A 24,015-nucleotide genomic window follows, 5' to 3' on the forward strand; every position below is an offset into this window, starting at 1 on the left:
GGATGTAGTCACCTCCAATTTTTGTTCCTGCTTGTTCTCTGTAATTATATATATCTTTCATATATATATTTCTTATATTCTTTTACCAAAGCACAGGTAATCATAAAATTTTAGAGCTGAAAGGACACTTAAAGATTATCTAATCTGTTCTCCTTCTTTTATAATTAAGTAAAGTAAGGAATACTGACATGATTTGTGTGGTCAAGCTCACACTGCTTGTTAAATGAGAGTGCTAATGCAAGCCACTCCAGTGTGGTTACCATGAGAACATCCCAGTTTCAGGAAGACTCTATAACCATCATGTTAAAGGCTTTCTGTTATGCAGGTGATTAAAACTGAAGATGCCTAGAGACCCTAAACTTCCTATAGGGGGCTATTTCTAAGAAGAATTTTACTATGAATGTAGGCAGAAACATTTAAAAGTCCCATAATAAAGTGACAGTGCAAGGTGATCCATATAAAAGAACCTATATCAGACTTCACTTTATATTTTCAATGGGGCTAGAAAAAAATAAGTCTCACATGTGAAATAGGGCACCAATGAGTAAGTGTATATAGCTACAAAGTAGTACCTAAGCTTTTAATGAGACAAAACAACATCCAGTAAGTCAGGCTTGAACCCATCAATACCACCCTTCCCTATCAAATAAAGCAAGCCCTTTATTCTCGAAACTGAGACCCGGAAACTTTAGTAAGCACAGTAACTCTCAGTTTCCAGATGGGCTTTTGGAACAATGAGGCAAAACACCAGATTTAAAATGTCCTCTGTTTTTTAAATGTCTGAATTAACTTTCACTATATTTTCAGAACAAAATACTCATTTTAATTCTTACTGATTTAAATCTAACCTTGCAGAATTCTTAATATACTTTACAACTTTCAAAAGGAACTAAACAAAAATCTGATGGAACATTTCACAGACAAATTATCTAAATACCACAGTTCTTTTCAAGTAAGATTTTTAGGATGTCATCTATGACATAAATTGACATAAGAATAAAATTATAAAATACACTTTTTACACTCACCCAATTTATCTCATCATATTTTAGCATCAAAAAAATACAGAAAAGATCAAGTGACACTTTATGCTAATCTCCCATCATTTTTTTTATGAGGTAAAAACTACCTATATATTTTATACTATACGGTGATATATCACTGCTTTGATAAAGTACTAATCAACTCAATCCAAAATGATTTCCCTTTAGAGAAATCAATTCGAAATAAAAATATTCAAGGTTGAAGGTAACTTCTAATGTCCAATAGAGCATCACAAATTATAATTGCTTGAAAATTTATAGTGTACTTTTAAATACAAAGCCTCAGGATATAGCATATTACTGGCAACTATGCTCAACTATTTTCGCATTATCATTTAGGCATAACAAATTTTGAGCAATTATTCAAGTGACATAATTAAAATGGTGAATTTAAATCAATATCCTGGAAAATGTCTAAGTGCTTCATTGCAATAACCCATGCTTTATGACTGGTGTAAAATAAAATAATATTGTGTGATTTATTGCACATGAAACATGATTTCTATAGAATCAATTTTTAATTATAATTCCAAGTCATTCAGTGAATAATTTATTATCTACACTTTTTTAAATAAATAGAGTGCATCTTATTTTTTAATATCATTCTATCTCCTCTTTATTTAGTTGGCCTGGAAACCCTAAGGAAGACACTAAAGGATTTGTTTTCCTTACAAAATTGCAAGAAACTAAAAATCTAGTACCTACTAGCCATATGACTGAGGTAAATAATTCAAAAGCTGCCAGAACATCTGCTTGCAGGGAAAGAAAGTCCATTATTCTTTTACCTTAATCTCATCACACTGGAAAAGATGCAGATCTGGCTTGTTCTGAGTTGGCTCTTTGCACACCAGGGCAAGAATGGAATCATAGTTACAGGAGTGCATCACAGCTTGGCAGTGCTGGATTGTATTTAAAGGAAAATTCTCCAGTTCATTCTATAAAGTAAAAGCACAATGTGCCTTATTTTTATTGAATATATAAAATCTATTCCACAAAGAGCTCTAGGCATTGTACAAATAATTTTTAAAGTGCACAAACCATACTGACAATGAATATTAGTAAACACTTGTAGATATGGAGGATGAGCAGGTACAAGGCGGGGCTAGATGGTGGGTGGGAGAAAGAGCAACAAAACTGGAGAAATTTAGCAGAGAAAAATGTATGTTCTTAATAAACAGAATGTTGAACTTAGCATTACTGATTTCCTCAGATTATAAGGTAGAGATGATACCTTTAATAGCAAAAAGTAAACTGAGGGCTCTGTTCAAAATTACTCACTATCTCACATGGTGTTCTTTTCTGTCTGACTATGTAATGTCAGATGTTTTTAACGTGAACACTGAATAGTCAAGAATACAAATATGCATACATACATACATATGTACATACATACATACATACACATGAACAAATGTTAGGCTAAGAATAATATATCATTAGTACATTTTCTGTTTCAGTGAATCTCTCAAATGCAAAAATTCATTATATAGATAGAAGCCAGCCAAAAAATGTAAAACAACAGGGTCAGAAGGATCTCTATCAGAAATACATTCTTCAAAATGATTAAGGTATTAATATTTCGTGGTATAAAAGTGAATACTCTGTAACCTATAAAGAAGCATACAAATAACAGATTATAAATAATTAACAGCACTACTTAAAACAAATGGACGTTCTGCTCACAAGTACAATTCTTCACTTAATGAGACATTCAAGGTGCTTATCCTCACAGTGATGGCTTTGCACAACTTGTGAGCAGTGTCATGAGGTAATTGATGGGAGACATTATGATTTTTTTAGGTACATAAAATACAATATCCCTGATAAATGGAACATAAAAAGCAGCTTTTATTATGGATACTCATAGATTTTTTTCTAAATCCTAATCCCTGAGATCAAGCAAAGGTGGAACAAGAAGTGCAGTTCCCATGAAAACAGCTGTCAGAGGGAAGGGGGCCTGGGGGAGGTACTGGATGAGAAAGGTGAAGGGGTTAAGCAAAACAAAACACCTCACAGACAGACAACAGTATGGTGATTACGAGAGAGAAAGGGGGGTGGGGGGGATAGGAGAGGGTAAAGCGGGGATAAATGGTGATGGAAGGAAACTGGGCTTGGCGTGATGAACACACAATACATTGTAGAGATGATGTATATAACTTTATTAGCCATGTCACCCCAATAAATTCAATAAAAATAAACTAAAAATAAATAAAATATAATTTCTAAGCCGCACAAGAGAGAGAATAAATTTTCTTTCTTTCCTAAATAAATTAAATAATATCTTTTCTCCATAATTACATGAAACTATGAGGAGCAGAGAAGCACTCAGTTGCTCTCCTACAGTGGATAACACGAAAGGGCAAATTTAACCCAGCTCCTATCAGAACACTCTAATGTGATTATAATCGTTATTTTCTTTATCTTAGGAGCTCAAATGTTATTAGATGACAGGGCTCAGAAAAGTCCTCTTTTAAACGCTTCAACATCTTACCTGCCAGTGTATGTGTAAAAAATAAAGGTATCTCCTGTGGAGCTGATGCGAAGTTAATACACACACAATCCTTTCATCCCAATTCCCTCATTTACTGGCATGTAGTTCGGCTTAGCATTTAATTAATCTATGTCATAAAGTATTATGCCCCACTGGGGCCTTATTTTATTTAGTACTGTGTATTTTTTCCTCACGTCTTCCATCTCATCATTCATGGTTAAAAAAAATGTATGCCTCCGTCTCTGGTTTTGCATACATAATGTATATACAGTATCTTTTGATAAATAATCCGTCGGCAGCCGTCCGTCTCGAGAGACGATGGTGTAGCTTCTTAAGAGTCTCTGCACCGCCGAGAATGGCTGTGCAGTCCGACTCGGGAGTGACATGGTATCTGTCTCCTCCCGTGTTGAATCGACATCTTGTGATGACGCTGAAGCTACAGAGCCTGGGCAGGGTAATATGGAGGGTCTGCTGTTGCCCATGCAGCAGAGCCCCCCTCTCTTCGCAGCTGAAGGATCCAAGGGAAAGACGGAGTCGATACAGCTTGGGTTCAGGCGCGCCGCAGGAGTTGCCGGTGTTGACTACAACGTCAAACCGCCTTAGGGACTCCGGCTCCGGATTTTCTGTCAGGGTTTACTCCCTTAGCCTTTCCCCTGAAGAGGTATGCCGCAAGGCAGCAGAGGTTTTTTGGAGTCAGAGTTTTCCTTCTCTTGATAAATAATAATACAAAGTTTATTAACAGAGATTAGAATAAAGCTGTATCGGTCTGAGTTTGATCAGAAAATGAGAGTCACTATAAGAAGAATTATGGAAATAAGGAGTGTAATGTAGGAATTAGGGCTTCCAATTAGTGTTGCTGGGGAGTGAAGGCCTGGAAGGATGAAGCCAAGAGACAGGGAACAGGTAGTTACTGATGTCAGCCTGAGGTGCTGGAGTATGGAGAAGCTGTAGCTTGCAGGCAAGTTTGAGAAATCACTGCCACCATGACCACGACGCAAGAGCTCATAAAGCAGTCTGCAAAGCTACTGTATCTTAACATCACAACTTCTCAAGACCATGGTTTCCACTTCACTTCCTTTCTCCACACACATTTCATGCAAATCATTTGTTGAAACTCTAACCAAAACCATACAGCAAAGGGGATTCTGAAAAGCTTGATTCTCAGCCTTAGGTGGGGGAGTCTTGGTGCCAAGTGGAGAAGAGACAATGCACCATAGCCTATCTAATCTTAATAGAATTGCTCATTGCATAAGTAGTTAAAACATGAACAAAATTAATCTTGAAGGACTGTATAAAACAAACTATCAGGTTACCTAATTCCAGGAAGCCTTAAACCTTTTAAGCAGAAGATTGTCTTGTCTTGAAATTTTTTCATAGTTTATGAGGATAAATTAAAATAGGAATGCAAATTTTGCCACATCAACATTTCCCAGAGTAAAAAATCCAAAATAAAGAATTTAAGTACAGCCCTAGCCAGGTGGCTCTGTTGGTTAGAGCATCCTCCCATCCAGCAAGGGGCTGCAGGTTGGATACCCAGTCGGGGCTCATACAGGAAGCTGCCAGTTGATGTTTCTCTCTCTCTGTGTCTCTCTCTGTCTCTCTTTCTCTCCCTCATTCCCTCTCCTTCTCCCCTTCTCCCCTCCCTCCCTCCCTTCCTCTCTCCCTTAAATCAATAAAATATATTCTCAGGTGAGGATTAAAATTTTTTTTTAAGAATATAAGTATAAACAAGAGGAGAATGTTAAAAATAAGTTTCCCAAATTGAATTTTATTCTCACTGATAAAACTTTAAAATTATAATTTTTGTAAGAATGTTTTAAAATTTAATTAAAAATTAAACAAAAACGATTTAAATGATTGCTATACATATATTGAAGATAGAGGCTTTTTAAAGACTTGCCCTAAGTTCCTTGTATAAAATGTAACTAAAAACATTTTCCGAAATTAAATTCTGCTGGATACAAGAAGATGAATGATATTACTAAATGTTCCAGCTGAAAACAAATATTTCATTTACTACTTCACACATGTGGTCAGGGTGACTAAATAAGCCATCCCATAGCTAAGAGATCAGAGAAAAGAGATCAGAGAAATTAAAGTTCTGGACTCACAATGTCAAATTTTTAAAATTTGAGTCCCCCAAATTTTAATAATCATAATATTTAATAAATTTCAATTAAAATTTCAGGTCTATTCTTATATTTCACTGATTCATTCCATTATGGTGATATTTGCATTTGCAGTTAGTTTTGGAAAACAGCTGATCTCATCGCCCCTGTCATTGAGAATGTGGCAAAAAATCCCCTACATTTTAGGATACCACTCTAAAATCAGATCAACATAGTAGTTCAACAAGATCTTTTGGGGCTTTATGCATATATAAGCCTCCTGTTCTTCCTCTTTTAAAAAAAACACAACAGAATAATTCTTCAAGGTCACTACTTTCCTGACACCTTCCCCAAATATATGACCAAAGCTTTCTACTTTCAGAACACTCTCTTCTCTTTTGTTATAATTATTATAATTATCTGTATGTTTTCTTAGCTTTCCCACTAATGTGAAGGAAATTTAATGTCAAGAACATCTGTTTTCATCTTTTTTCAATTCCCAACAGGAGCCACAAATAAGCAACCCGCATGGCAAATTCAGTCTGCAATATATTTGGTGTGGTTGCATTGTGTGTGTGTGTTTCCAATTCTTAATCTATTGGGGTGTATAAAGTATTTTTTAAGTCATTGTCAGAAATATTCTATTAGATCAAACTTTCACACATTTGCGAACAATCTGTAAACATATTTGTGGACCTTTCTTAAAATAGGATAAATTTTATAAACTTGCCTTTGATTCTAAATCAATCAGGCTCACGGCTCTGTCATCCACTTGAAGAATCATATCTTGAGTCCACACTTTGCCCTTGGCATCAAGCAATTTCAGCTTCCTTATTCCATCATCAATAGTTATCATAGCATCTTTCCGATCCAGAACAAAGGTAGTCAAGTGCTTATGATTGGCAAAAAGAAAAAATATTTGTAACATACACAGTCTCTTAGTACACATTTTCAAAAGAGAGCAAAGTTAACCTAATTGAAGTCAACTAGCAAAGAGGTGAGGGACAAAAAGATTACTCTAGAACTTCATGGTTATTTTACTGAGATAATAAAGTTAAGCAGGTTTTGTTGAATATAGGAAATGATGCCTTGACTCATAAAATAACTAAATCTGTCTAATACTGAATGATTTTAAACTACATAAACATGTCATAAAAACAAACTCTAAACAGTTTAAATAACAGTCTCTTAAAATCACCCCCCTACACACACAATTTTACTCCATTGCCATTATTTGAATGCTGTATAGTAGCAGGTATTCTACATGGCAGCTTGAAAACTATACAGGTAATTCAGAGTAGCGGCAGCAACTCTAGTATGTATGTCAAACTTTTCACTCTACTAAAACCACTTAATTAAATAAACTTGAAATAGGTAGAAAACTGAAAATAAGAGCAATTTAAAAATTACTCTCCCCCTTGGACACGATTGGTAGGATTATAAAATGTGTAGCCATTATGTAAAACAGCATGGAGGTTCTTCAAAAAATTAAAACTAGAACTACCATATGATCCAGCTGTTCTGTTCCACTTCTGTGTGTTTATCTGAAGATATGAAAACACTAATTAAAAAAGATACATGTACCCCTATGTTTACTGAAGCATTATTTACAATAGCCAAAATATGGAAACAACCTATGTCCCTGGAGAGATGAATGGATAAAGCTGTAATATATACACATATATGTGTGTATATGTGTGTGTGTATGTATACACGTACACACAGAGACAATCCAATACTACTCTGTCTTAAAAAAAGAGATGAAATACTGCCATTGTGACAGCATGTATGGACCTTGAGGGTATTAGGCTCAGTGAAATAAATCAGCCAGAAGAGGACAAAAGCAGTATGATTTCACTCATATGTGAAATATAAAACAGAAAAGAAACAATATGGAATACCTCATAGAAATGAAATAAAACACAATTTTTACTGGTAGTAAATGAACCCTTCAAGATTCATTCTAAATTTTAACAAACATCAAAGCATCTTACTTCAACACGGTATTGGGATATATCTGATACACTGCTGATACTGTCACGTGCATAGTTCTTCCTTTGTTCTGAAAGAGAAGTTTACAAAGACATTATTTTCCCACCAACAGGCTGAAGTTCATATGTCAGTGTCATGTGGCCATCTCTAAACTAGTCTATCTCACATATAAATACAGTAGTTGACAAGTCACCATTGTGTCATATCTCTGAAAACACTCATTATTCACATTAATTGAAAAAGCTACAAGAAAGCTTTAATAAAGTGCATGAACAATTTGACCTAATATAAATTTTCACAATCCCAGAGGTTAACAACGTTATTAAGATTGTAAGAAAAATGGTATTTTGTCTAACTGTTTTATTAATCAGGGATCTACTATTTAGAAAAAGGATAAAAACTGGTTTGTAAATTTCATCTTTTAGTACACTGAGAACAAAACAGAATTATAAATACTGTCATAGATACTGTATTATATGAGTTAGACTATTAAAATAATAGGCACTGCAAGAAACATCTCCTTTCATGATATCCAAACTATGGAGTGTTAGAGAATATTCAAAACATGACTCAATCATACTGATTGCCATGAAATTTTAACAATCATCTACAGAACAAACAAAAGTGATACTCAGACTTGTAGATATAAACTGTTAGAAAAAATAAGGAAGTTAGGTAGAGAGTAACTGCACCAAACTATTTTAAAAGCAAAAACAGACCCTCTTGTAAAATGCTGCAAAACCAAAATAAAATACAAAACATGTGGAGGCAATATTTTGCACTTGTTACTTTCTAAACAAGCAAGTTGCTTATCTGTAAATTCAGAGTTGCCTATTTCTTTTAAAGCAGAATGGTATGATTAAAAAAACATAAACAAAACAAAAATCTCTAAGTGGGAACCAGAGGATTTGTGATTTTAGCCTTGGCTCTGTCACTAAGTAGGAGGCTTCTGGGCCTCAGCACCCTTACTGTTAAATAAAAGGGTTAAACAAGATCCCTCCAGTACTAAAATTCACTACACACACACACACACACACACACACACACACACTCCTTAGCTTTCCTAATAACCAATTTTCTTTGAAATATAAACATTTCTTTCACTTAAGATAGAAACCTATAGCCCTTCCTATAGCAGAAGTTGACAGTTCTGCCAAACATAAAAGCAAATCAAGTACAAAAATATAAAGGATGTATACAGACTCAAAATGGTAACTCATGGAATTATTTAAGAACTTCAATACATTTTTGTCTAATAATGCATAGAAAAGTAATTATCTTTTCATTTCTATTCACCTTAAAAGTGAGATGAAAATATCCATATGCCCTATATTACAACATTTGGGTATTATCCCAGTATATTCTATTTTTGTTTTGCAGCATTAAAGTTACTTAATGAAAGCACACACACTATAAAAATTCAGTTTTGCTACCTTTCTTTTTTTGTTTGGATGATGACCTGAAGAAGTATGATCCATCTGTTCCTACCAAAATAATGCGATCAAAAAGAAAGATCTGTTTTCACCTTAAATGTTCTGTTCCAATATGACAAAACATAAACTTTTACCTACGTGAGTGTGTTCTACATATTTTACAAAGTGAACAAGTATGATTTTAAAGTTATTATTAGTTAAGGGTTAATCAATGTGAGCTATTAACAAATAGATAATATTGTTGGGGAAATCATTATGAGTTTTGAACTATAATATGTAACTCAAGGACATATCTAACAAAAGTACTTTTAGAAATAATCACTATTTCAGAATCACTTGGCTCATCATCTAAGACAACTCTCTATGGCAGACTCAGAACATGAAGGTAGTTCCATTTCCTTTGGTGTGACTGGAGGACAGCAAAAGAAATGCCAATTGTCACCATGGTATCCAGTTATGATATGGCAGCCCTAGGATGTTCAAATGTGTGACTGAGTCTTTCAGATAAGTCACAGGCAAACAGTTGAACGTCAAAAATACTATTTTTTTATAATCAAATGTTCTCATTATGAAGTAGTAAGAACTTGTTCCCCCAAATTACCTAACACATAGTCTCTCGATCCCACAGAAACAACCTTTACAGAACTAGAAAACACTGACTATCTATTGTAAATAGTATGATGTTACCTGAACACTCTGATTGTCTAGAAAATATGGTGTCGTTTCCAATATTCCAAATTAAGAATCCATTTTAGGAATTCAAAAACTGCTTTCTCTCTGATGTTATACAATAAATAAAAAGTATGTCTTGTGAGAAAACTATCCTAAAATATATAAATGGTGTAAAATGGATTTATAACTAAATATGTAGCTCCAGTGATTTAAGTCATAGAATAAGTGAAGGTTAATATGAAATTTTTAAGAGGAAATTTTGAAAGAAGGCTTTTAAAAGGCAACTATAGTATATTTCCTTTTTATGAGAATCACATATACTCTCAAGTACAGCTGTAAATATAATTATGCTCCTAAGCTGAATATCTCACCAAAAACCTTAAAACAGTGTGAAAATCCTAAATAAGGTCTTGATGATACTCAAGATAAAGCTCCTAATGATGTAAATCATCTGTTTTTTCCAACGAAAACTCTCAGCCCTGGCTTCATATTAGGAAAACTTTTAAAAATACTGCCAAGTTCCCACTGTCTAGTGGCTCTAATGTCATTGGTCTGGGGTGCAGTCCCAGCACTGGGATTTATAAAGGCTCCCAGGCGATTTTTATGTGTAGCCAAGGTTGAAAATCACTACTTCAGAATCTGTGCTAAAGCCAATTCATCTACTATATCTTATCTCTTTAAATTGAAAAGTTTTCTCTCCAAATTAATAGTGTAAATCATAATCAAGTAGTATATTAAATAACTGAATGAACCTGGCACTAGAGTTTTGGGTTCCTAGTATTATAAGCTGCTCAACTCCCAATATAAGAGCAAGTCTCAGTCTCTGTCTCTCTGCCTCTCTCAGTCAATTAAAACCAGGAACAAACTTTAATTGATTGTACAGTACTACTAGCTGTGTTTCACTATTTATCCTAATAGATTCTATCCAATGGACCAGAAACAATATTTAAACCTAAAGACATGAAATTAGGTGAATTAAGTAACCAAGGATAAAAATTCTTTACATATCATTTTAACATTATTAAATTGATATACTGCAACAAAAATTGATATTCAACTTCCAGATAAGGAACATTAATTTAGTTTTCAATGGATTTTGGGTGATGATGATATATATCAATATAGGTTCATCAACTGTAAAAATGGTACTACTCTGGTACAATTTGAAATGGAGGATGCTATTTATATGCATGTGGGGAATATGGGAGATCTCTGTACCTTCCCCTCAAGTTTTCCATGAACCTAAAACTGCTCTAAAAATAAAGTCTTAGTAAAAAAATAGGTTTCATTTAACTTTTCAATTAGTATAATGATAACTATAACAATATGCAGGTCTCAGTATTTCAACTTAATTCCCTTTTGCCTGTATAGCTATAGCAAGATTTGAAACAGCAAATATTCAGAAAATTTTTATTTTACATATTTTTCTCTTTAAAAAAAAAAAGAAACCAAAGAATTGCTTAATAAGTAAGGATTTGGCAACTAAGAAGAGAAAAATTAACATAAAAGCAGCTGCTACGTATTTGTTTAAATAAGACAAGGGACTAAGCTCATATTATTTTACATTGGAAACGTTCAACCACCAGTGAAGGAGAATTCCTTTCCACCATCTTAGTGTATCATTTCCATAAAGGAGTGGCGCTTACTGGGAATCCATTACAAGTACTGAGTAGTACTGACAAGCTCTCATTATATAGGCAACTATAATCACAGTTTGACAAACAGTATCTGAACCAAGATACTGCTGTTAAAAACTAACAAGGTCAATTTTACAAAATTACATCATATAAGAATTTTACTTGCCAATTCAACAAACTGTTAAAATAACTTATCCCATGAGGAGAAAAAGAAACTTCAAAATTTTCAGATAAAGTGGGAAAATTGCCAAATTATTCTTTAGGGTCACGTGCTCTGGCACACTCTGTGAAGCTGAACTGTAACTACCACTGCCCAACTTCCTGATAATAAATAATAAAGAGTAAAAAAAAAACTGTTTTAAAATATAATTAAATGTTTTTCCATGTAAAATAAGTAAAATATATTTTGCAAAAAATAAGAACAGAGAAAAGGGAAATGAGTTTCAACTCTTCAGTGCCATTTCAAAGTGTAAGAAATTGCTTGGGTTTCGATTTCGACAATTAACACACTTATCTGTAAACCAAGATCAGGAGAAGGAGAGGAAGATGGGTACAGAAAGAAAAATATATGTAGTAGATATCTGTTAGTAAAAGTGGTATATTCAGGAATTTTACTCTGAAAAACGTGAATCAAACACTGTGTTAAAATACAGGGAAATTTTGTTAAGTCAATCATAGAAATTGTGCAGTTTATAGGTTACTTATACTCAATTCTATCAGTAGCTCCCTGAGAAGAAACAAGAAAAGCAGGAAAAACACAATATAGTTTCCTACTTGTTAACATCACAAAAAATTTCCAACTTAAGGCTAAGTGAGACTTGAGAGTGTACATCATATTTATCCATTATTACTGGGGTTCCCAAAAATACAAATCTCAAAGTTACTATAAATGGTGGTAATGACAACAAAGCAGTATTAATTGGTAGTTCTGTGAGACTTGAGTTTTCCTGGAGACAGGATGAGTATGACTTTAAACAGCTGATTATTTATGGTAAATAGTCATATTCCAAATTCAGCAAGATCTAATCTAAAGGGAAGTTACTTTTGCAGGAAGTTCCACTATTCAGAACACACCAAAGGATCTGTACTTAGATAAATCCTCTGAATGACAGACAGACATGTCACAATGTCTATACATTAAAAGCTGCACGTATTAATGAATAGGCTCTAACAAGAAGAACTGAATTCTTCACTCAGAAATCTATTTACTAAAAGGAGTTTCTATCTACTTTCTCAGCCCTGCAAATCAGAAGCAATGCCAGAAGCAGGCAAGTTAACAACAGGGAAAAGTGATAAGCTTGGAATCCATTCACATGGAAGAAGCAGACCCAAATATTCAAAAGTGAAAAGATTCTGAATTTAGTGTAAAGGTAAGGAATATAGCCTTTGAGCACATCACAGTACACCTGATAGTGTGCACACCTATGACCCTATGAGTCATTAACAAGAGATTACAGGGTACACAGCCTGATGAGAAGGAATGTTTACTACAATTTACAAGTATTTCCCTTTAACACAATTTTTTAAGTGTAAGTGCTTAAAGACTTTGAAAAACAAGCTAGCTGGAAAAATATATATATAAAATTTGTAATTCCCAAATAACAGTAGCCAAATGTTATGTTATCATCATAAGTGGATAAGAAAAAACTGAATATTTATCTTCCTAAGCAGAAAGTCCCTATGTTGTCAGAGACTCCAGTGATATAGAGCCGCTCACTTGCTGGCTTTGAATTTTTTTGTATCATAATGAAGAAATGATAAAATATGGTTACTAAAACCGTAGCATATTTTAACTTTCTCTTGAATGAATTAAATTAATACACATTCAAAGAAAGCAAATTTATTGTCCTAATTGTGTTATTAAATATACACTTATAGGTTTATAAAAATAATTAGTGGAACATAAACTTAGAAATATATCATGAAGATGACCTCTTGATCCTATCAAAGTATCATTGTAATCATTTAGTTGTACTAAAATGTTCAATTTGAGGGCCTTCATTAATCTGAGGACCCAGGACTAAAAGTGACTCTCCTATACCTATCCCCATTGCCACGATACTCATTACTTGTATTTTCTTATATAATCTTATCACAATATCATTATTATTGTTCTCTATTTTACAGGTGAGGAAACTGGGGCCCATAGGTTAAATCATTTGTTCAAAATGGCAGCCTTTGGTAGCATGCTATGACTCAGCTATAGATCACTCGGCCTCCAGTACCCATGCTCCCTCCCTGATCATGTCACTGACATTATGGTATCAGTTTTGAAAAGTGTTCTCATGAAACTCTTGATACAGTATCTAGCCTGTGGTCAGTGTGTAAAAAACTGAGGCCATTATTCTAAAACTCATGTTCCAAAGAAGATAATATACCATCCATGAAGGCTATTAATTCTTGAAAGATTTATTCAACTAGTTTAATAATTCTGAAAGGAGAAATTTTAAAGAACATGAATACACTGTGACAATACAATGTGTGAAACAATACATTACAAATCTCTCCATATCCTTTCTTGTTACAGAAGCTAGAGCTATGCAGGCTAGGAGGCTAACCACTCCCAAAGTTAACTAAATGTAGTTAAAATTTCAGCTAGAATTTGTTTATTGCAAAGCTTTGTTCAAGGCATGCATACGTTTTACTATTGCCATCATTTTTTTTTTTTATCCATTCATTCCATAGGCATTTACTGAGAGTCTGTTAGAGAAAAGGCATGTGTGTGTGTGTGTGGACATTTGTGTACAGTATGTTCAGAGGGAGTGGTAGGTATTACATACAAAGGGAAGGAAACATTATCTGCAACTTCCAGGAACTTAAAAACCCTCTTACTTGTAAGCCCAATAAATTGCTGAGTCCTCTTTCTTCCTTATAAATGCTTCTTGATTTTGCCTCTTTCTATCCCTCTCTTTATATCCTCTGTTTTACCTATACTTTGTTCATTTTTATAATGTGACATAAAATTAACCATCATTTCTTACAACCAAGATTTTTAAAGTCACGTGACTTTGAGAAATCACCTCCTGTTAATAAGGGGCCTCAGCTTACTTTTTATGTAAAAAGGAGAAAATAAAAATTTATTGCTTAAAAGCTAAAGATTTTCAATCCTTGAATCTATGATTTTATGAAGTTGCTGCCAATAACATTAAAATTTGCAGGTAGTCCTACTTCTTTATCCCTTATTCCTTTCTTAACTCTCTGAAAACAAACCTTTGGGGCTGTGTCATTTGTGAGAAGATTAATACTCTTCTGCTTAACACAAGTCTTGGGGCTCTTATATAGATGACTGATTCACTTGTTTCTATCCATATGCACCAAATTACCCTTAATACTGTTACTAAAGAGACCCTAAACCAATGTGACCTATTACTTCCCTGATTAAAATACCTCAATGGCAGATCATTCCCTGTAATCAATGTCCACTTCGTTAGTATGATTCTTCCTAATATGGACCATGTTTATTTTTCCAATCTTATTTCCCAGTGCACCACCTTGTACACTCCAGTTAACACCAAACTATTTGTAGTTCACTAATTCATTATATTCATTCTACAAGTATTTACTGAGCATAAATTACACATGAGCCACTACACCAAAATGCCTGGAGAATACTACTTAACTTTCAGGGTTGACTGCAAGGCTCAATTCTCCTACCTGACTACCTCCTCCCTGGCCCATGTAGAAGGGCTTGACCACCCCAGTGCACCTTATGCACACTGCCATCAGGCTTATTCAGCTCTTCATTATGACAATATATTTACTAGTCTACCTCCTCACCAAAATGGTGTACAAGCAATGATCATCCCTTATTCAGGTTTAAAATGAATGAAAGAACATAGAATTAGATGTTATGATGATCAAGGACTAGCACACAAAATCACTTAAAAGAAATATTTCTCTAGAAATGAGAGATTGAAGAAGTTAAATACTTTATTTTTACCAAAAAATAAATTCCTTTCCCCGTTTCTTAAAGCCACTCTCTAGACTACAAGTCAGGGACCATCTATCACTGGCACTGTTTTAAGCACAATTAATCACAAAATAAGTATTTGATGAATACACTCTCTAGATCTATAATTCACAACAACTGCACCATAGTCAGAATGCCACAATATAGTACTCAACAAAACTGAAACCAGGACAAATCAGGTATATGACAAGGCCAGAAGAAAATGTATCCATGGACAATATAAAATCCATTTTCCCAATGTATAATTTGAGTCCTAATGAATAGTCACTGAATAGATAGGCAGAAAAAGAATTTTAAAACCTTAGAATTTTTCATTCTTACCACAGCCAAGGCAGAAAATACTGCTGGTTCCCAGATAATAATAATAATAATAATAATAATAATAATAATAATAATAATAATGTCAATACTAATAATAGCAAATATATAATGCTTCCTACTAGTCGGGCACCGTTTTAAGCATTTTACATATAGTGACTCACTTAATTCTCATATCAAAAAAAATGAGGTGGCCCCATTATACAGAGAAGCAAAAATGAGGTAGAGACAGGCAAAATAACTTGCCCAAGATCACTCAGCTAATAAATGACAGAAATAAATTTGAACCCAATGCAGATTATAGAAGAATCGGGGAGAAAGCTTGCTTGTGTTACAGTGCAGAATGAAATTATATAAATGCTATTGGTCATATCATAACACTACCAAAAAGTTCAAGAACTAGAAGGAAGAAGTTCTGTCAACTGTCATCCCACAATCCACTGGATCAGGCATGAAGCTCAACAAGCCTATCATAAGTAACTAGGTGGGAAAAACCATCTAAGGCATTGGTGTCATGCAAAAGACTCCTCAGAAGGCACTGAAATGCATTTCATCTGTAGTTCTAATATGCCAGCAAGCATAGGTCATAGCTTTGGTAGTTTGTGTAAAAACTCTTCTAAAAATAATTCTTACCTATCACTACTTATTGCAAAGAACACAGAAGAAAGCATGGGTTCAAATGATTAATCTGAAAATTTAAAAAAAATAAAATAAAAAGTGGTTAGAAAAAGAATTATACTTGCAAGTAAATAAACATACCATAAAGGGCCTTTGCACTTGTTTTTGAACTTTGTTCTCTGTCCATCTGGGAAAAGGCAGATGATGATCCGTAGCCACTGTAATAAAAATAGTCATTGTGCTGGGTTAGAGTCCAAAGTAAGTGAGAAATAATTCAGAACTGCAAATAAAAATTGCAATATACCACAATCACTATATGCTTTAAAGAAACATCTTGAATTTATGCTAACTAGATTTGCCAGAATGAGACAGATCGTGTTTTGGTGAGTGGTCAGGAAATAAAATATAAACCACACTACCCAAACGAGGCCTGAGGCTGGTGCAAATCATAGCCTCCTCTCAGATGCCAAGTTAGAACTGTAACCAAGAAGATGTACCAAGGTTGAAAGCATCTTAGAAGAGTTTAAGCTTGCCATACTAACTCGAGTTCAGAGCAGTGATCTGATTATAAAAAGCTCTTCATGACTCAAGCTGTAATGGAATATTCACTATTTTCACAAATAATTAAATGCTGTTAGCCAAAATAACACTTTATCATTATATTTGATCAGCTTTACCTTATTTCTAGCCTCCTGTTCCTAATACATTAAGAGAGGTAAACATATTATCTAAATTTTTAATTTTCATTTATTCAGTAAACATTTATTACATCCTCGAGCAGAAGAATAAGTGGTATGGGGTGGTTAGGGAAACAGGGTACTGTTAAAACAAGGAAAACAGTTACAGCAGAATGTGGTATCTGTGTAAAACTAATAGCTATAACATGTAGGTTCAAAGAAGGGCTAACTTTTTATCAGCATACCCAAGAATTTACAGCCAAGTTGACATTTAAGCAGAGTCTAAAGAAAGGAAAGAAGTTCTTCAGATAAGTGGAGAATTAAGTGAGGACAAAGCCCCTGGACTTGGCCCAAGTCTGAAAGAAGATGCATGTCATGTGATGTGCCTAGTCAGATGAATGACTCAAGAAGTAGAGAAGGCAAATAGAGGGTTTAATCATTAAATTTTTATTCTTTAGCTACGGTAAATATGTTTAAACAAGGAAGTGACACCATCTAGAATTTTTTTAAAGAAGACATTCCGGAAACTAATGGCAAGGTGACCAGACAGAAAGATGCTGTGAAAATTCGGGTAGGAGATAATGGCCATAAATAGGGCTAGAATAGAAGGAATAGAAGAAAGGGATAGAAACAAGACTTCTTTAATAGAAGAAGTTATAAATTCATAATTAAATGAATACTTGTTGTAAGAAAAAGGAAAAAATCAAGAGTGTGGCCACACTTACTGGCTTGAATAACTGATGGACAAGGAAAGAAAGTACCTGACATACCCCTTCCCACCCTTTACAGGGTCTTTCTTACTGATCAACACTAAAGAGATTTGCAATAATCTTTGCAAAAAGAAAAAGGGAAGCATAATGCTTTACAATGTGAATAACCTTGTTTTGAAAAATGAAGAGCAAACTATATACTACAACTGCCAATAAAAAGTAACAATATTAACCACAATATGTAAGGCAATGGCCACTTAAGTCAGGGTGGTGATTTCAAGCTATACCTGGAGCCACACGAATTGTTTTATTTGTGTGCCTAATCTTTTTGTGTTTTACACAATGGCTAATATTTTTATAAAATGTCCTTATGACATTCAACTCTCCTCAAATGCCAAAATTTTATGAAGAACATTAATAGAGTTCTCTAGAGAAAACTGAAAGCTTTGAAGCAAAGTATATACTCAACTATAAGAAAGCAATAAAACTTCAAATACCAGAACAAAACACCTTCTATGAAATCATTATCACTGGAGTTGATATTACTTAACCACCTTTTTCTTACCAGAAGCAAGAAACTTACAATAAGATACATTAGTGTTATAAAGACATTATATATTAATGAGGAATGAGCAATATACAGAAGTGAAACTAATATTTTCATTAAAAATATAAAACAAAATCATCAAATAAAAGTTTTAAAAACCAACAAATTAAATATAATCCTTCCAACTTACTTCATTTGAGATGCAAACATTCCAAAACCACTGGGATGACTAGAAACATGACCATTCATCGTGGCTTTCAATCATATGTTCTAAAAAATGAAAGGTACAAAGATTGAAGGCAATAAAAGGGTCATGACACATCAGTTTCACAGTTATTCATTCAACAAGTATCTGTCACTGCCAGGGTGATGCTAGAGATACAAAGACAAATATCTCTACCCTCAAAGTGCTTAAGCACAAAAAGTACAAATGGAGATATAAACAAAGATCCAACTGACATTTAACATTAATATACTAAAATTGTTAGAAAATTTAGGCAAGTTAAAAAATCTAATATCCAATTCTGAATCCTCTAAGTATATAGGCTTAACCTCATCACCAATGGTCAGTTTCATGAAACTGTATTCTATTTATTGTTTCATTATAAATGAATATAGATTAATTCACTTTAAAAGCTTGAGAAATATAGAAAAGTGTAAAATACATAAAAGTGCAAAAGGGGAAAAACATCACCCTGAGCCTATCATTTAAAGATAATAATTTAACAGTCCTGTCAATTTCCTTCTAGTCTTTTTTCCTCCAACTAATCTTCTTTTCTTCCTCCCTCCTTCTTTCCCTTCCTTCCTCCAAAGCACTTTGGACAGTATCTTAGACATACACACTTGGATATGTCTTTTTTACAAAATGTATTCATTTAAACATTCTTTTTACCTTTCATAAGAAAACAATTTTAAAAATTAACAGCAGATATTTAACTTCAGAAATAACTTTTAATGCTTCAAAAACTGAACAAATTTCCTTCAAACAAAATGAATAAGAATAAATAAAAGTTCCTTATTGCCAAATCCAATGTCCTTTTCTTTTTTCCTCCTAGACCATACTGCTACACCTGATGTATTTCAGTTCACTCCTGGATACCTGGCATTCCCAGGGTTCTGTGGGACAAAAATAAATATTTGTGTATTGTCTTATTTTTCTGACTTTCATATATAGGGTGGAGGAAAAAGTAGGTTTACAGTTGTAAGTGCACAAAACGCAAAGTTTATTCTCGTATTATTATTTATTAATTTTTGTATTATTTTGCATACAAACAACTATAAATCTACTTTTGTCCCATCCTGTATATTATACTACTATGTCTTCTCAGTAAATGAGAGGCAAGTAGGACACATCCCAGCTTGATTATAAAACACTGGCAAAGGGAGTGGGAGCATTAATAACTATCAGGTGACTATTATGTGTCAGGTACTAGCAAGGTAAACAAAACAGAGATAGTCTCAGCTTTGGGCCAAGAGTCTACTGCAAAAAACAGACACAGTAAATAAATGTAAAATTAAAAATTGTGGTTACCTTTAAAACAGAGAATTCAGAACGATAAGAGGCTATATAATTAGGGAACTTAATTCAGATTGAGAAGGCATAAAAAAGTCTATATTAAGAAAAGATAGTCAAAACCTAGTAACTTGAAATTAATTCTTTCTCATTCTTCAGATGTCAGTTCAATCACAACGCCCTCAGGGAAGCTTTTACTGACCTCCATGAACAGATAAAAACCCACTATCAGACACACTTAACACTATAAACAATTTTTCAAAGTACTTACTACAAATATATTTTTCATTTGTGTTAATTCCTGACTCTTCACTAGACTATGAACTCCATAAGGGCATAGACTTTCGTGTGATAACTGGTACTTCTCAGACAGTAAGAATAGCAGCAATGCCCTGGCCAGGGTGGCTAAGCTGGGTGAAGCATCATCCCATACACAAAAAGATTACAGCTTCAATTACTGGTCAGGACATATGCCTGGGTTGTGGATTTGAGGCAACCAATCGATGTGTTGTCTGTCTGTCTGTCTCTCTCTCTCCCCCTACCTCTCTTCCTCTCTCTCTAAAATCAATTAAAATATCCTCAGGTAAGGATTAAAAAATAAAAAAGAATAGCACACATATAATAGGTGTTTATTAAAAATTTATTTGAAGAAAAAAGAAAGTATATGTCTCACTCTTTGAAGAGTCTACTGTATTCTTAAGGAGACAAATTAATCTATATGAAATACATAGTAAATAAATCTCAATGTATGTGGCTCTACTTGAAACCCACTAGAGGTTCCAAAAAGGGAAAAGCCATGCCAACTGCCATAATTTCTGCAAAGGCTGGAACGTGACCTAGATCTAAAAACTGTTAGGATTTATAAACATTCAAGCTTTCCTAATAACCTTGTCCAAACTTATTTTCAGCTTAGAAGCAAATTTCTAAATTAAGGCACAAAGAAATATTGACCTCTACCCTAGATAAATACTATATTTATATATTATATTACATTTGTATTAAACTATTCTGTCTTTATTGTTGCTTGTTTTCTTCCTTCAATTTATATTTCTATACAGTGGTATACAGGTAAACCATTTCTTGGGGAAGAAATGAAACCCTGATTTGTAGTGCCTACTAATTTCCATGGTGCTAATGTTACCATTATGGCCCATTTAAAGCTATTAATGGTTTAACAGCAGTTTACAAAAAACTCCTAAATGTTTTATAACTGGATCTCATAAGCTATAGAATGCGGATAGAGCACATCACCATTACATTCTGGGAGTATGACCAGGACAGAGGACTGGGATAATATTATGCATCTAGAGCTAATGGTTAAGACACAGGCATTCACGTTGAAAGGCTGGAACACTAGCACTATTTCTGGCACAGACTAGCCTACACAAGTCAATTAAACCTCTGTCTCAATGTTCTCATCAGTGAAATAGAGATAATTCCTGGTCTTTGTAGCTCACAGGGCTAGTGAGATCAAATAAGACAGATGTATATGCAAGTCTCTTCAAAGCTTAAAAAAGAAGAAGAAGTTCTCTTTCAAAACAAGCTAGTTCACTCACATTTAAACCCCCAGGGTTTGTACTGATTTTGATCTGGTTAGCATTTTAAAACCATAGCAGCTGGTTTTAATAAAAAGTGATAGCCACAGTATCTCATCTTTTTCATGATTAATTCTTCATGACAGCCAAATAAATGCATGGTTTGTTTTTTTAAATAGTGATCTGTCAGAATAAGATTATTAGAAAGGGAATAGGAAATGTTGATTTGCTAAAGTGAATTTTAAATATAGAAACTTTTGTCACTTGGCAATCATAATTTCACTTGTCACAATGTTCATGTAGCAATATAGAGGTTTTCTGATATGAAAGGATACTCAACATCACTAGCCATCAGAAAGATGCAAATTAAAGCCACAATGACTAGACTAGAAAATGACCCATGGACATGGACAACTAAACAAAGATTGATATGGGAAAAAGGGGGAGGTGGGTGAAGCAGGGGAGAGCAAAGGGGGAAAAATGGAACAACTTTAATAGAAAAACAATTTTTAAAAAAACCCACAATGAGATGCCTCCACACACTGGTCAGAATGGCCATCATTAACAAATCAACAAACAAGTGCTGGTGAGGATGTGGAGAAAGGGGAACCCTAGTATACTGCTGGTGGGAATGCAGACTGATGCAGCCATTGTGGAAAACAGTACATAACTCCCTCAAAAAACTAAAAATGGAACTGCCTTTAGGTCCTGTGATTCCACTGCTGGATTATACCTGAAGAATCCTGAAACACCAATTCAAAAGAACCTATGCACCCCTATGTTCACAGCAGCACTATTTACAATAGCCAAGTGCTGGAAACAGCCTCAGTGCCCATCAGTAAATGAGTGGATCAAAAAACTGTGGCACACTTACACAATGGAATACTACGCAGCAGGAAGAGAGAAGCAATTCCTAACTTTCGTGACAGTGTGGATGGAACTGGAGAGTATTATGCTAAGTGAAAAAAGCCAAGCGGCCAAAGACAGATACCGTATGATCTCACCTAATACAGGAACGTTAAAAACAAAACAAAGGAGCAAAATAGAACCAGAGGCATGGAAACAAGGAACAGACTGACAGTGAGGGGAGAGGGAGAGAAAGGAGGGGAAGGGTCTAGTCAGGGAACTAGTATGAATGGCTCATGGACGTGGACAACAGGGTGGGGACTGACTGTGGGAGTTGGGAGGCAGGCAGGGCAGTGGAGAGCAAAGGGAAAAGCTGGACAACTAATAGAACAACAATAAAAAAAGAAATCAAAAAAAGAAACAATTAAAAATGTTTGTCTGTTTTCCTTTAGGCTTTTAATACACTAATCAAAGTTATACCTACATGGACCATGCAATTTAGAACCATCAACTCTTACTGAAAAATTAGTTGGTTTCATTTTTATTCACTGTTAAAACACCTTAAAAGCCAAGGAGACAAAGTTTTTCTTTATCAGATTAAGTTTAAGGATTCACAAATTCAGTTAACTAAATTATCTACTTAATTCTGCTAAAAGCGTATATTAAAACTGTCACAATAGCTTCCAAAAGATTTGAAATAGAGCATCAATTTCCTTATAAACACAATTTTTATAAGTCATAGTTACTATAATTTTCCTCTTCTACAGAAAATAATATTTGGCAATTACAAAGATAAAAATAAAAAATTTAAGATCTAAGTGAAGTATATCAAAAATGTTAAACACAAATTTGAAAAGGAAAGTAAGCAGAATGTATAAAAATCACTGTAAGAAATAAATGAAGCTATAATAAGCTAAATCAGAAAGTTAAATCTGTATTAGAAAGTCCTAATATTCCCAAAGATATAGATAGATAGATAAAATTTAGATTCCCTTTTCTTTCCTCTTGCTTACATCTGATATCAGTTTTCAAATTGATAAATATGGAGTCATGACCTAATGTTAGAACACAACCTAACCAATCTGGCTAACACACAACTAACTAGCAGCTCTTCATATATTGAGCTGTCCTTAAAAATAACTTGTTCTCTGAGAAAATGTCAGACTTTAGTTATTTACTTAAGGTTTCATTTACTTGTTTGTTTGTATTTAACAAAGTGCCTTGAAGTATGTATACTTCAATTTCAATTTACTTTAATTCATGTCTCTCAGTCTAAGTTACAACCAAGATAGGGTTGATTATTATCATTAATTTAAGGCTTTAACTAAACGGTCATTGAGATTCATTTTTTAAGCAATACATTGTGACACTGTATACCAATAATTGTGCTTAAAAGATAAAAAGACAAAGAATCTTCTTTAAAGGTCTGAATCATTACACATTTTTCTGCAGGGTCTTCTAGAATGATCACTTTAATACCTTCAACCAGTACTGTCAGCAGAGATAGCACCATCTATTTCTGTCATTTGGTATAATACTTAGAAATAAATAATTTTTGTATACAAATAAACTTGGAGAACTAATAAAAACATTCTATATGTTAAAATAATAGTAACAAAAAAAAGTTCAAATCATAATGCTAGTTTAACAACAAGCTGAAGAAAAATACTTGTTAATAAAATTCAATAACCACTTAACATGAAACATGGTGGCACTAATCATATGTCCAATATTATGATAGATTTCATACGAAGGCCTCACAGAGAAGAGCGGTATATACCCTATTACTACTGTTTAAGTAATTCCCTCTGATTCCAGTTGCTACGACGACATCATCAGCACACACATGCTGCTTGGATGTTACATGCGGAAATGAATACTAATCAGTTCAAAGCATTGTTAATA

General features: G+C 33.8%; 1 protein-coding gene across 3 annotated transcripts in view; it reads right to left on the reverse strand.

Annotated features, from left to right (window-relative positions):
- Nucleotides 1-24,015, reverse strand: part of EPS8 (EGFR pathway substrate 8, signaling adaptor) — a 162,577-nt gene that overhangs the window by 50,293 nt on the left and 88,269 nt on the right. For 2 of the 3 annotated variants that reach the window (XM_090272886.1, XM_090272887.1), the window contains exons 2-6: nt 18,407-18,486; nt 16,424-16,500; nt 7,637-7,704; nt 6,373-6,534; nt 1,829-1,978 (exon numbers count right to left, since the gene is read on the reverse strand). In XM_090272886.1, coding sequence (XP_090129012.1) covers nt 1,829-1,978; nt 6,373-6,534; nt 7,637-7,704; nt 16,424-16,500; nt 18,407-18,465 — 516 coding nt within the window. In that variant the 5' untranslated portion in view covers nt 18,466-18,486. The remainder of the gene's footprint in view (nt 1-1,828; nt 1,979-6,372; nt 6,535-7,636; nt 7,705-16,423; nt 16,501-18,406; nt 18,487-24,015) is intronic. The other variant, XM_090272888.1, reaches the window with a different exon arrangement.

The sequence above is a fragment of the Furipterus horrens genome, unplaced genomic scaffold, assembly GCF_987537825.1.
Source record: "Furipterus horrens unplaced genomic scaffold, mFurHor1.1.pri manual_scaffold_4, whole genome shotgun sequence".
In the NCBI taxonomy this organism is placed as follows: domain Eukaryota; kingdom Metazoa; phylum Chordata; class Mammalia; order Chiroptera; family Furipteridae; genus Furipterus; species Furipterus horrens.